At 38.1% G+C, this 14,415-nt stretch overlaps 1 protein-coding gene across 5 annotated transcripts in view; it reads right to left on the minus strand.

The window, feature by feature from the left end:
- The window catches only part of RALGAPA2 (Ral GTPase activating protein catalytic subunit alpha 2), a 322,655-nt gene that overhangs the window by 109,395 nt on the left and 198,845 nt on the right, over positions 1-14,415 (minus strand). For all 5 annotated transcript variants that reach the window (XR_009548379.1, XM_060186046.1, XM_060186059.1 and 2 more), the window contains exons 34-36: positions 9,114-9,237; positions 8,300-8,455; positions 538-696 (exon numbers count right to left, since the gene is read on the minus strand). Coding sequence is in view for 4 of the 5 variants with exons in the window: in XM_060186046.1 (XP_060042029.1) it covers positions 538-696; positions 8,300-8,455; positions 9,114-9,237 (439 nt within the window). In the remaining variant the exon portion in view is untranslated. The remainder of the gene's footprint in view (positions 1-537; positions 697-8,299; positions 8,456-9,113; positions 9,238-14,415) is intronic.

Below are 14,415 nucleotides of genomic sequence, written 5' to 3' on the forward strand. Positions count from 1 at the left end.
TCGATACCAACTGACATGGCTGAATTGATTCTGTGGCAAGGTGCTTCAATTGTTAAAGATCAGCATATGAGTTGTGCTACACAGGTCAGTCTCTTCATGGACATGCCCATAATCCTTCAGGATTGACCCCCATTAGCAGCAGAGGCTCAGTGAGCAATGCCCATTAGTCAGGCAAGGTTGGATTCTATACTCACAGTCATATACAAAATATTAGATGGAATACTGGGCTCATTCAATTCTCATTAATAATCACTGTGCTCCAAATTTAATATAAAACTTTTAAGTAAAACATTAAAAAAATTAAAAAACCCTTAATATAATTTTTAGAAAGAAGCCAAGTAATAAAGTATAGAGTTCTGTGTGTGTATTTAAAGTTTCTCTGAACATATCTAATCTCTACATAACACATGTATGCATGAAAGACATTCATTGATTAGGAAATGTCTCTTTTAACACATGCATGCCATTGTTTTTCAGTAATAGTGACTCACAGCACAAGCAGTATGAGAGTAAGAGTAATAACATGGTGAAACATACCTCGGGTTTCTTCGTTATCGAAATAAAGAACATGTGATTCTTCATTGGGTAAATAATGATTGAAACGTCTCCAAAGGCAGTTGGGATAATACCCCTGCGGTAATCCCTGGAGTGTTCAGACCAGACAATGTGGACCTCGTCATTCCCAAGGTGACGGAGCTGTAATGGCAAATTGACTCTTTATTAATCAGAGTGATAACAGCAGTTTATGAGGGTCATGGCTTACAAATTGAATTATAATACTCAGAGGCAAAAATATTTCACTGCCCAAAAGGGCTACAACACTTGATGTGAGGATTTAAAAAAGGAGCTGTGCATCAAAACCTAGCTTGCCTTTATGAAAATGTACACAGCACTGTAGGTACATTATGGCTGGATGGAATAAGACCTTTCTAAGTATCTTTTTTTTCTTTTCTATTTTAAAATTTTTTTTAAATATTTATTTTCCCTATTGTTATCCTTGTTTTTTATTGTTGTTGTATTTATTATTGTTATTGTTACTGATGTCATTGTTGTTGGATAGGACAGAGAGAAATGGAGAGAGGAGGGGAAGGCAGAGAGGGGGAAAGACAGACACCTACAGACCTGCTTCACCTCCTGTGAAGTGACCTCCTTGCAGGTGGGGAGCTGGGGGCTCGAACCGGGATCCTTGTGCTGGTTCTTGCACTTTGCGCCATGTGTGCTTAACCCGCTGTGTTACCGCCAGACTCCCGCCCCCTTTTTTTCTTTTTTAAGTCAAGTTTAATTCCTCCTTCAAAGTCTTTTTTATATTATTTATAAATGTTTCTAAACATTTAATGGCATGAGTCTTTTATCCCACATTACAGAAGAGCTTCTTGAGGCTCTCAATTCAATGATTAAATGAATACGAAATAAGAACATAAGCCAGGACCAGAGTCAGCTCATTGGGTAGGGGACATCCCCTGCCAAGGTTGTGGTCTAAGTTCATGTCCAAATCACATGGGATGTGCTATGGAATTAGGGAAAGTTTCAGTATTGTGCTGTCTTTCTCTCTGTCTATCTGAATGAGAGAGTGACTCTAGATCAGTAGAGAAAGAGAGAGAGAGAAAGAGACAGAGAGAGGGAGAACATAAACCACCATTACATTATTGTTACCAGATATATAAAAACAAGACTTATTACAGCTCTAAGGAAATACATATATATATATATATATATATATATATATATATATATATAATTACTATTTAAGAAATATATAGTACTTAAATTGAATAAGGATACTAGCATTTATAGTATGTAGCATTTAAAAAGTGCCTTACTCAACTCTGCTTCACTACTGGTAGGTCTGCAAACTGATACAATCCCCTTGGAAGACTGTATACTGAGAGTCCTTACACAAGTAAAAATGGAAGTACCTTATGACCCAGCAATAACCACTCATAGGCATTTATCCAGTGGGCACTCAAGCATTAATTTGAAGGGACATATGCACCCCTATGTTCATAGCTGTATTATTCACAATAGCCATAGAGTGGAAGCAGCTTAAATGCTCATCAACAGATGACTGACTAAAGAAGTTATGGAATATATATTCCATGGAATACTATTCTGCTATCAGAAAGATGATATTATGTCCTTTGGGACAAAATGGATGGAAGTAGAGGTGATTATGCTTAACAAAATAAGTAAAGAGATTAAAGACAACTACTAGATGGTTTCACTCATATGTGGAATCTAGAGATATGATTTACATGAACTTGCCAAAAACAAAACACAAAAAATCCAAACAAAACAGACATAAACAAACTTTCATATTCATGAAAACTATGTGATTATCTTTGTGAGCTGCCAGAGTGGAAGAGAGAGAACTTTGGTGGTGAGTGTGGAATTATACATTGTAATCTTACAATTTTGCAACAAACCATTAATAACAACAACAACAACAACAAAAGTGCCTCACTGTGTAGAAAGTATGCCACTCACAGTGCTTTATCTTTCCACAAACTCTGAGAATGATGACAAGCTTTTCTGGTTATCTAACAAGGAGGGATTGGGGGCTGAGGAGGGCAAAGGTATCAATAACCCCAGGGTGCATGGATGGTGTACAGTATTCTGCCTGGACATTTTATTATGACATTTGTTTCATTTCTAGTTCACTCTACACCAAAAGCTACAGGAATTACATTAACTAAGAATGTTTGCTTTTTTTTTTCTCCTTTTCTTCCTTCTGCTCTCTTCCCCACCCCAACCCTTTCTTCCTTCTGCTCCCTTCCACACCCCAACCCCCGTCATCATTTTATACACAAAGTGGCCAGAAGATTCCAAACCAAATCTGACTCTTAAAGTCTACCGGTTCGCCTGGGACCATCCTCTGTCAGATACAAACACATCTTATGCAAAACTCCTGTCCAGTGGCATGTCCCAGGCTGGAGAGAGCTGTATTAGAAATGATCTGAAACTGTGACTAAAAGATACTATATTGAAAGATTAAGATGATGGCCAAAAAAAGGACTCTTAAAAAACATGTCTATTAGTAAAGGTGTTTTAAACCCTATTGAGCATTTGGGGTTTCAATCCTATCATACAGAGTAGAAGAACATTCTCTACCTCTGTGAAAGGGTATTTCTTACTTTCAAGTTTATTTAATAGGTGAACCCTAGAAAACGACCAAAGTCAGAGGCACTTTAATAAAATAATAGTTGTGACAAAGTTAGTGGTTTGCTTTAGTCTTAAACTATAAAAATAAAAAGGCTGTTCTCTAATTCTGTGTACTTAAAATGTGCTGTCATATATACAGTTTTCTTTATTGATTATTTGATCACAAGGGAAAAATCCTAGATGATCTGACATGACCTCCTTTCCATTTACAAGGTGACAAAAAGAAACTGATTTGCTATAATGCTTTATTCTTCCCTCTCTTATTCTTCTGAGAACCACTGAAGAAGTCAATCTTTCTAAAAGAGACTTGTACCTGTATCCTTGTACCTATGGAGAGCGGCATAAAATTTACTGTGTCTGAATACAGGCTCTGGGCAAATGCCACCATGGGCACTGAACATAAGTCATGGTGACTCAGGACAATGTTAATGTCTCCTTCCTTAAATAAATTAAAAAAAAAAGTACCTATGAATTTCTAAATGCAAAATTTTACTCAGAAAATATCCCCTCTCCCAACACTCCTTCTCAACCCTGCACTGCATGTAAAAGCAACAATAGTTTATTTTATTTAAAATTTTTTTTGTATTTACTTATTTATTCCCTTTTGTTGCCTTTGTTGTTTTATTGTTGCTATTATTGATGTCATCATTGTTGGATAGGGCAGAGAGAAATGGAGAGAGGAGGGGAAAACAGAGAGCAGGGGTGGGGGGAGATAGACACCTGCAGACCTGCTTCACAACTTGTGAAATGACTCCCCTGCAGATGGGGAGCTGGGGGCTTGAACCAGGATCCTTATGCCAGTTGTTATGCTTTGCGCCACTTGCGCTTAATCTGCTGTGCTACGCCCGACTCCCAGTTTATTAAAAAAGACACTGAGGGCTGGTCAGTGGCTTACCCGGTTAAGCACATGTTACTATGTGCAAAAATCTGGATTTAAGCCCTCAGTCTTCCTTTGCAGGAGGAAGCTTCATCAGTGGTGAAGCAGTTGTCTCTCTTTCTCTCTCCTCTATTCCCCCCGCCCCTCTCAATTATTCCACATCCTAGAAAATTTTTAAAAAATTAAAAATTTAAAAAGGCACCGGGTTCTGCTTTTCTATTTCTATCTTCAGTGTTACAGCTTTGTTTTCTCCCCACCCTCTCATATTTCTACCAGAGAACATGAGACCTCAGAGCTTCAGACATGAAAGTTTTTTGCATAACCTCTATGCTATCCCCTGACCCCTACAATCTTACTTTCTTTACTTTATAGTTTTTAATATAATATGAAGGATCTTAAAACAGACTTCTAAAATTCAATGCTGTTTGAGTGAAATATGGTAGTGACATCAAATATTAAAGGCATGATTTCAAGGGAAATATGAATGGTATCAAATAGAAGCTTTGGGAGGAGTGTAAAATTGTGAGAGCAGGGGTCATCCTAGAATTACACCATCCTCATCACAAAGATAATCAGCCTAGGTGGTTTCAAGCCTCTTGAGACAATGCTCGCACAATGGGAAAGCACCTCTGTGATACTATTCAAGTGTGGGCTTCGACCAAATGCCAGCATCCTATAGTGTATGATAGCTACTTTTTGATCCAGAAAAGTGCACATTTCTGCTTTGAGGTAATATAACAGTTACTGAAATCTTACAGTTAGTTTCTTTTGTAAATTAAGTTACTCAATTACATAACCTGAGTAAGTCTCTTCTAATTCTGTTTGCAACTGTATTCTCAGAACCACAGCGAAGGAGTATACTACTGCACTAACAGACTCATCTCCCCAGTATGGCAGTATTTAATAGAGAAGGAGGTATTTTTTATGGCTAAAATATAATACTCATCATCTTAAAGTTGTTTTATGTCATGTACTTCGTACTACTGAACACATCACAGTTTTATACCACACCACAAAAGTTAAGTGCTAAGTTCTAGAAATAATTGGTTGATAAGCAAAAATAAACTAACTGCTGCCTGTAAATACAAACAAACAAAATAAATACAGTTAGTTTGGTCAAACTGTCAACTCTGTTAGCACATATGGGAATATGCTACAAACGTCAATGTCTTCCTGAATTTAAAGGCGATTTCATTATAGGAGTATGTATTATTTTGTGAGTTGTAGAGAATTTTGATTAAATGCCTTCAAGTTAGAAATCCACCAGTGTGCTTTTTCCATGTACACAAGAGTCAAATTGATCTGACTAAGAGTAATCTGGGAGGAGACTGACAGGTCGCCTCTGGGAATAGAGCTGTCACTCATACTAGCTCCTGCTTAAACTAGACAACAGGCTCCAGAATGTACGGCTGCTTAACAGGTTCAGAACAAATGCTAGGTTCTTAGGTCTTAAGAAATCAGCCCCACTGTCTTGCCACTTCTCTTGTACTGACAGAGTCATTCTGCCTGCTGCTGCCAGGAGGCAAGCACTGGTGACACTGGTCATGGTACACACCTAATAGGCTGACCTCCTTTCCCGACTAATTGCATTACATCGCCAGCTGGCTCCAGAAGGAGTCGTCTGTTTGATTGAAGAATTCCTGCTCCTCACTGGGCCCGGCTGCTACTTTTACTAAGTAACAGTCAGGCCTGACATCCCCATTGTTCAGCTGACAGTGTGCCCATCCTAAAATCTAAGTTTTATTTGTAAATTAACCAAGAAACTTCCTGCCAGAACAGAGCTGCCTGGAGACTGATAATGTGGGCCTTTCATCCCTTTTCACTCATACTGTATCACTGCCAATTTGTTTTTTATGCGGCTGGCCAGCCTGAGGCTATAAAAGCCTTGTAAGACATAAGTGCAATTATAGTCCTGGAGTCAAATGAATTGGACAAATCCAATAGCACAGATCTGTCCCCACTCTGCAACCCCCTATAGCAGTTAGATTAGCTGTGAAAAATCTAATCTAGCTAGAGCTAACAAATTTCTGCAGTGCAGGATCAAGAGTTCAGTATGGGGTTGCAACCGGATTGCAGAATTGAAAAAGTGCCCCCATGACAAGGGCAGAAGAGATCATGAATCACTTTAGAATTCTGTGGCTCATTTTTAAGCTGTTAGGGACAATTTAGTTAGAATAAGACAAGGAACTGTGGGCTGCTGTTACTGTGACTGATTTTTAGTCTAGCTGTGAGACATCCTGAAAAGGAAAGTTTGTCACTAATGATGCTAAATCTTGGAGCTGCAAAAGGTATCAGCTGAATTCTGATTATTACAGTAGGAAATCTTTCAAGCACATCATGCTTTGAAACATCATTTATAGTGTGGCATCCTATCAAGAAAACACTACAGCCCTCACAAAAAAATGACAATCCTACCTTACTTAGGAAAGTTTATTCATCTATCTTTTAAAAAGTAAACCTTAGTCATAAGGAAATAACAAAATAAGGTGACCCATTTGCAGAGTAGCGGCAGTTTACAAGCTGCTGCAAATATAAAGGATGTGTAATCAGGGTAGGGGTACAGGGCACAGGGCACAGAATTAAGGTGGTGGGTTAGGTGTGGAACTATACCCCTGTAATCTTATCATCTTGTAAACCCATTATTAAATCACTAGTAAAACTCTTTAGAAGGATGTGGAAGCCCGTTCTAGCAACATGGTAACCTGAAATTGATTTATGAGGGTATACCCCTTTCACTAACCACATAGCAGTCAGGACAGTCAGCAAGATCTAAGGAAGCTCTCCTATGCCTGTGGGAACCAACACATGGTGAATGGGAGGCAATGGCAGCACGCAGTTCAGGGAGTGAAAGTCAGTCATGCTTTGCACATCAGGGACACTTAAGTCTCTGCAAGAATTGTCTGTGACTGTGCTGTGACCCGAGATTTGAAGTTTCATGAACAGGCTCACTGCTACGCACCAAGTACATGGTCAGAGGTCTGCAGCTACAATGGTGACAAAGGAAAACTTCAAAGGGAAGAAAGGAAGCTGGTACAGTGAGGCCCATCGGCTGCTATCAATCATTTGTCTAATGGGGCAGGGGAAGAAAGGAGTCAATTAGACCAGTAGACAATGACATATGCTGATGGTCAGAAACCTTACTAGGCACTTTGCTAGACAATTTTATAGACTTTATCCATTTATCTCACCACAACCTGTGATATAGGCTTGGGAAACAGAGGCACAGGCTGATAAAGTGGCTAGATACATATTTAAGCCCTGACCGACCTATCTCTAAATCCTGCCTATAGTTACCACACCAAACTGCCAATGGTCATTCATTTTTAGTATCTGAATGACGAGTATTCCAAGTCAACTACATATTAGCCTCAGTTTTTCTTTCTTTCTTTCTTTCTTTCTTTCTTTCTTTCTTTCTTTCTTTCTTTCTTTCTTTCTCTCTTTCTTTTTGATAGGAAAAGAGTTGATATGAGGTAGGAAAACTACAGGAGTGGGTAGGTAAGGTTTCTAAGCTTCTTTCTCATACTAACGCCCCTCTTCCATCAAGGTTATCCTAATAGAGGGCACTTGAGTTGAATATCTTACAGGTTGAAAGGTTCAGGGCTATGTTTTGGGGGAGATTTCCTCAGGGTGGAGATTTCCTTTGAATTCTAGAGAAAACTGCTTGCAGTGCTCAAACTGAAGGAAACCATGAGGATAAGGGCCAAATGTGGCACCCAGCACAACAGCATAAATGTACTTCTTATTTTGACAGATGTTGCCAAATCACCCCATGAGTCCCACAAGTCTGAATGGTGCTTATTTACTGAGTCTCATCACTACAGGGTCAAGACACCTCATAACCTTTGCCAACCTGAGACATCAACAACCTTATTACGTGCAAGGTAATAAGAAAATATCTTAAGTATTGTTACTTTTGGATTCCCACAACAACCTTATTATTGTTGTTGATGTGGGAATCCAAAAGTAACAATACTTAAGATATTTTTCTTTTCTTAAATCTTCTTATCAGAACTTAAGACTCAAATAACTGATTGAATTTGATGTGATTCTTTATCTACTTTGTCAAGCTGAATACTTCAGATTAACTAGAACTGCAACTTGAGAAGTAGGACAATGTATTTACATGAAGGAAAATATCTGTCTCAGTGCATGCTACAACATGCATTCTAGAAGAGCCTGGTCTTCAACATGCATTCTAGAAAAGCCTATCCTAGAAGAGCCTGGTCTTCAAACCAGGGTATGGTGTCCAAGGATTCCCCTTACCTTTTTGGTGAGTGAATCATCTGAGTCTGATGGCATCCGAGTGGAAACATGGAAAATCACTTCCACGGTTGAGGTAGCATAGTAAGGGGCAGTCTGCCCTGTGCTGCCATTGCGCTGAAGTCCACCCATAAACCCACAGTGAGTTGAGAGATCCACCTGACACAGGTCACAATGGGAGGAAAAAGTGGGAGTTAAATATGACCTACTTTTATTCACTAAGCATCAATGAAGATTTGTTAAAAAAAACTTATGTTAATTTCTAAATCTTTCTTATCATAAAAGTGTAATGCAGAGCTAGGTAAAATTATAATACTAAGCAAATATTAACATTGACAATGATTCTTAATCCCACCAATTTTAAGAAAACCACTATCAAAAAATTTTGGTGTAGCTATAACTCTAAACTTGTGTGTATATATGACTCTAAACACACACACAGTTTCCCTATTCTTGGTTCCATGAGGTTTTCTGCTTTCTCAAATAGTAATAATGTGTTCAAGTAAGAAGGAATATTCAAAAGAGAGTTCCTATAGCATGCAGGGGCAAGACATACAGTAATTTTAAAATGTAACCACCATTGCTAATCTGTCTTTGAAAATGATTGTGTCAGGACAAAAAAGAGCTCACACAGTAAGGCATGTGCCTTGTATTTGGTACTAAAAGCAACTAACAGAAGATGCCAAATCCGATACATTTGCTTCCAGCACTGTACTCATGCTATATGTGATATAACAACTCATATGATCATTGTCTAGTTTATATACAGCTGTAAATCATGCTGGTTAATAAAAACCCATGGAAAGAAGCTAATTACCTCCCATCCAAGTCCAGCCACAAAGTCTTCATATGCTTGGCTTCCTCTTTCATTGGAGAGAATTGAACACTTGTCTTCTTGGCCTTCAGCGATGTAAAACACTGCTATTTTGTGTGTTTCACGGCTATAAATGTTTAATTTTAAAAGAATTAGAATTCTTGTATGTAAAATTTTATTTAATGACCTCCATGAGCATGACTTTTATTTTGATTTTTACATTTACTGAGGGGTGAGGAGCTATTCTAATAAGTTTCAGCCATGCTCTTGTTTACTTTATTTATTTTTTAAAAAATATTTAATATATTTATTTATTAGATAAAAACATAGAAAGAAAAAGGAAAGGGAGCTACAGAGGGAGAAAGAAGGGCTGGGAAGTCAGTCTAATGAATATGCAAAAGACTTTCATGCCTGAGGCTCTAAGGTTCCAGGCTCAATCCCCAGAACCACCATAAGCCAGAGCTGAGGAGTGTTCTGGTCTGTCTGTTTGTCTCTCTCTCTCATTTTCTGTATCTGTCTCAATAAAATCAATAAAAATATATTTTTAAAAAAAGAAAGGGAAAAAGAGACACATATGCAGGACTGCTTCACCACTTGCTTCACCACTTTTCCCTCATTGTAACTACTTTATCAAGACAAATATTATCAGAAGTGATTGAAAAGAAACAAGGAAAGATAACAACAAAAAAGCACATATATTGCACACACATTCACCTTCTTCACCTCATCTTTGATGGAGATTGAAGGAACTATGTTAAGTGAGATAAGTCAGGATGAATATGGGATAATCTCACTCATAGACAGATGTTGAAAAGTAAGAACAGAAGGAAAAACACAAAGCAGCACTTGGACTAAAGTTGGTGTATTGTACCAGTGTAAAAGATTGGGGTGGTGGGGAGTGTTTAGGTCTTGGAACATGACCTCATGGGGGATGAATTATTATGTGGAAAACTGAGAAATGCTACACATGTACAAACCACTGTATTTTACTATTGACTGTAAACCATTAATCCCCAGTAAGGAAAAAAAGTTTTAAAAAATTGTGCTATATGTACAATGAAATACTACTCTGTTATTAAAAATGAAGTCATCTACTTTGCCTCATCTTGGGTAGAACTTGAAGACAACATGCTAAGTGAAATAAGTCAAAAAGAAAAGGACAAATACTGAATGATACCATCTGTTTCTGGAACTTATGAAATGAAGACAGAGAGGAAAAAAAAAAATTGGGGCGGGGTGTATTGTACCAAAGCAAAGGGTTCTGGGAAAGGAGAAAGGAGGGGGTGGAGGGAATCTTGAAGTCCTATTGCATGATGGACAGGGAGATGATTAACTGTATCTATAAGTCTACAGTTGCACTGTAAACAATCCCTCAATCAAAGAAGAAAAAAAAAAGGTAAAATAGTTGGGAGTCGGGCGGTAGAGCAGCAGGTTAAGCGCAGGTGGTGCAAAGTGCAAGGACTGGTATAAGGATTCCAGTTCAAGCCCCCGGCTCCCCACCTGCAGGGGAGTAGCTTCAGAAGCAGTGAAGCAGGTCTGCAGGTGTCTATCTTTCTCTCCACCTCTCTTGTCTCCATTTCTAACAATAACGACATCAATCATAGCTACAACAATAAAACAAGGGCAACAAAAGGGAGTAAATAATAAATAAATATAAATAGAAAATACTGGTAAACAAAACACGTGATTTTTTAATCAAAGAACACAATTGAAACAAATTTAGGGTTCATTTCTGCATACAAAAATTAAAAATTTATATTCTGCTTTATAAGTGATTATCTTCACTTAAAAAGCTGTGAAGATTTTTCTATGTAAAATTCACGTAACATAAAATTCACTATTCAGCCATCTTGAATATAAATAATTTTATACCATATGTTCCCATAACAAAGTTATTTATTTAATTTTTTATTTTTTAATTGCCACCAGGGTTATCACTGGGACTCTGTGCCTGCATAACGAATCCACTGCCCCTGGTGGCCATTGTTTACTTTTTTCTTTTTTTTTTGTTAGACAGGGCTAAGAGAAACTGAGGCGATAGAGAGGGAAAGAAAAAGAGAGATACCTTAAGACTGACCTCACTGCTCATGAAGGCTCCTCTCTACAGGTGGAGAGTGGGGGATAGAAACTGCATCTTTCCACATGATAGTGAGTGAACTCAACTGGGTGCACCACTGCCCAACCCCCATAACCAAGTTATTAATGTTTGTATAACATTCTGATAGGGCAATGTATCATATTTCAAATCATCATTGTTAGATACTATTTTCATTCTTAAAAGATATTTTCCCAGCATGTTTGTGATGTCCTTAATATGAACTCATAGAAATAGAACTCAAGTCATCTCTCATCTTTAGGTATTTTGATATATACCATTGAGGGCGCCTGCTTTGGTGTGAACAGGTGTTGTAAAAGAAGGCAGGGTTTGTAGTGATGAATCCTGAGGGCTGGTGATCTAAGAGACTATGTTTATTCAGCCTGTCAGAAAACTTGTTTTCATCCAGTAGTATTACTCCAAATTGTGACAACTCATTCTCCCTTGATGACAGGAGGGGGCACCAGCAGTGTAGAATTTGACTAGCTCATGCTAATAATCAAGGCCTCAAATGGTAACAGTTAGTAACCTGCGACCTAAAGACCACATCTTTCAAAAAAAAAAAATCTTCCTGTTATTCTCTTCCTTTAAAACTTCTCAGCATTTATTTTTTCTCTATTCACTCACTCTGTATATATACACACAATCTTGGGTTTATCTGAGATTCTTTTGTTTATGCTCTTTAAAGCTGAGATTTTTTTCTTTTTCTTTTCTTTCTTTTTTTCCCCTTAAATATTATAGCTGCTCACAGCTACTCTTTACTCATTACAGTAACCTGCAGCACAGGAAAGCAAAGCTCCAATGACTGCCTGACTGATGTAGGTGTGAGGAAAAGTGACCTTTAGCTATAAACATTCATCAAATTTCACATCCTCCAAAATGTTAGCACCACAGAGAGCTTGCTAGGATGCAGACACTGTGTCTGACCTTATTACAGTCAGGCTTTTGAAATGATAATTAGCAACATCAACAGCACTTCATATCCATAAGCACACAGCCAGCTCACGAAGGGTCAGGTAGTTTAGGAACACACACACACACACACACACACACACACACACACACACACACACACACACACACACACACACACGTAAGACCGACAATTTCCTTTTCCTAATTAGAATGCATTTTCCCCCTTTCTTATTAGAAATAGACCAGAATAGCTCAGTTTCCTTGAGCTGTCATATTAAAAAGCCACACAAAGGGAAAAACAACAGCATATTAATATTCTCCTTACTGCTTGCTAGCAAAAAGCATTTATATACTAAGGAGAACCCACTATAATTGCTACGTATCTTCATCATACTTTTTACATCCTTGCTAATTTTACAATATATAGGGTTTCAGATAGTCTATACTTAACACCTGCTAAGCAGGAGGTAAGTCTTGACAGAAGGAGATAAATGATCTCAGAAATAGAAATTTTCTAATTGAAAGCTAGGAACAAGGTATTTTCTTACCTGATAACTGATTTGCCTATGTATCTAGGACAGTCTAGATTGCTCAGTTCAACAGCCCTAGATTTCTGTTTTATTTATTTATTTTTAAATCTTGAAAATACTCTTTACTATAAAACTAGTTGATGTCTTTTAAGATGTTAATAAGACACTGAATTGAGAAGTTGGGGTTTTACTTGGTGAAGGTTAATCAAAGGACAGATTTGCCAGTCAGCTTTCCAAAACCAGATTTTACTGCAACAGCACCCCAGGGAGCTAATTCAATTGTACCTCATACAACTAAAGCACATTAACACTCAATAAATTGGCCACAATTACAAGATATCAATGTATTCACTTAATACTAAAATGCAGAGAATAAGTTAGCATATGCTTGCAAAGCTGAGATTGGAACCCAAGTGACTGCTTGTTTAATATTGGAGGACAAGAGGGAGAGGTGGGTGAATCCCTGAGTCCTTCAGAAGAAATCCCTCACAGATTTCCACAGGACTCAGCCTCTAGTCCTCTAGAGATAATGGAATACAACAACTGGGAACCTGAATATGATGAAGGGCAATGTGAGGAATAATGGTTTCGGGATTTCCATCTCTAATGAGATATCTAATGATATCCCAATGGGGAATAATAGAGGAACAAGTAGTTATTTTTTTCAAATGTATTTTTTAAACAACTAAAGATTAAAGTAGTAGTTTTTTTTAAAGACATAAATTATTTGATAGTACAAAAAGAAATTGAGAAGGGGAGGGGAGAAAGAAAGACACCTGCAGAACTGCCTCATCACTACTGAAGCTTCCCCCACAAGAGGGAACTGGAGGCTTGAATTTGGGTCCTTGTACATGGTAACTTGTATGGTCAACCAGGAACATCACTGCCCAGCCAAGACTGTTAAGAACCTCTTATGCACTAAGTACTTCACTTACTTGCAACTGAGATGTTTTTGGAAGCACACTATTTCCCAAATCAAAAACTAATAGTGACTTATTAGAATTGCTTCTGAGATTGCATAGGAAGGGAGTAAATCTCTGGTTTGGCCAACTTTGGTAAATGAGAAATTGTTTCTAGAGAACTATTAATTAAAACACACTTATTTTAAAATTGCCAATATAATAGAGCAGAGACTATAGAATACCAACATAGTGGTGTACAGTATAGGTTCTGAAATCAGAGTCAGACTCTCTCACTATAAACAACATGAAATGTGAGCATAAGGACAGGCTGTGAATTCTCTGCTCTTCATTAGAAAAGAAGGGGCTGCAGAGATTCAATGACAATGAATGTCCTCAGACTGCCACTTCGAATGGTTCTCAATCAAAACCATGGATTAGATGAGAGCATTGGCCTCTTCATGCAGGAAGATATCTCCCCCCCCCCCCCATCTCCAAGGTTATTCCTGGAGCTCAGTGCTGGCACTACAAATCCACTGCTCCTGGCAGCCATTTTTTCTATTTTATTGAACAGGATAGAGAGAACTGAGAGGGATGGGGAGATAAAGAGGAGACAAAAAGACATACACCTGTAGGCCTGCTTAACTGCTTGTGAAGTGACTCCTCTGAAGGTGGGAAGCACGGGCTCAAATCCAGATCGTTGTATGGGTCCTTGTGCTTACTATTATATGTGCTAACTGGGTGTACTACCACCCAGCTCCCAAAAGTTTATTTCTCAAAGGTAAAAGTACCAAAGGGATGGCATGTGCAAATGTCACCAGAATCTAGGTTACCAGAATCATCTTTGGGCATCTGTAAATATATTT

The sequence above is a fragment of the Erinaceus europaeus genome, chromosome 1 (genome assembly GCF_950295315.1).
Source record: "Erinaceus europaeus chromosome 1, mEriEur2.1, whole genome shotgun sequence".
In the NCBI taxonomy this organism is placed as follows: domain Eukaryota; kingdom Metazoa; phylum Chordata; class Mammalia; order Eulipotyphla; family Erinaceidae; genus Erinaceus; species Erinaceus europaeus.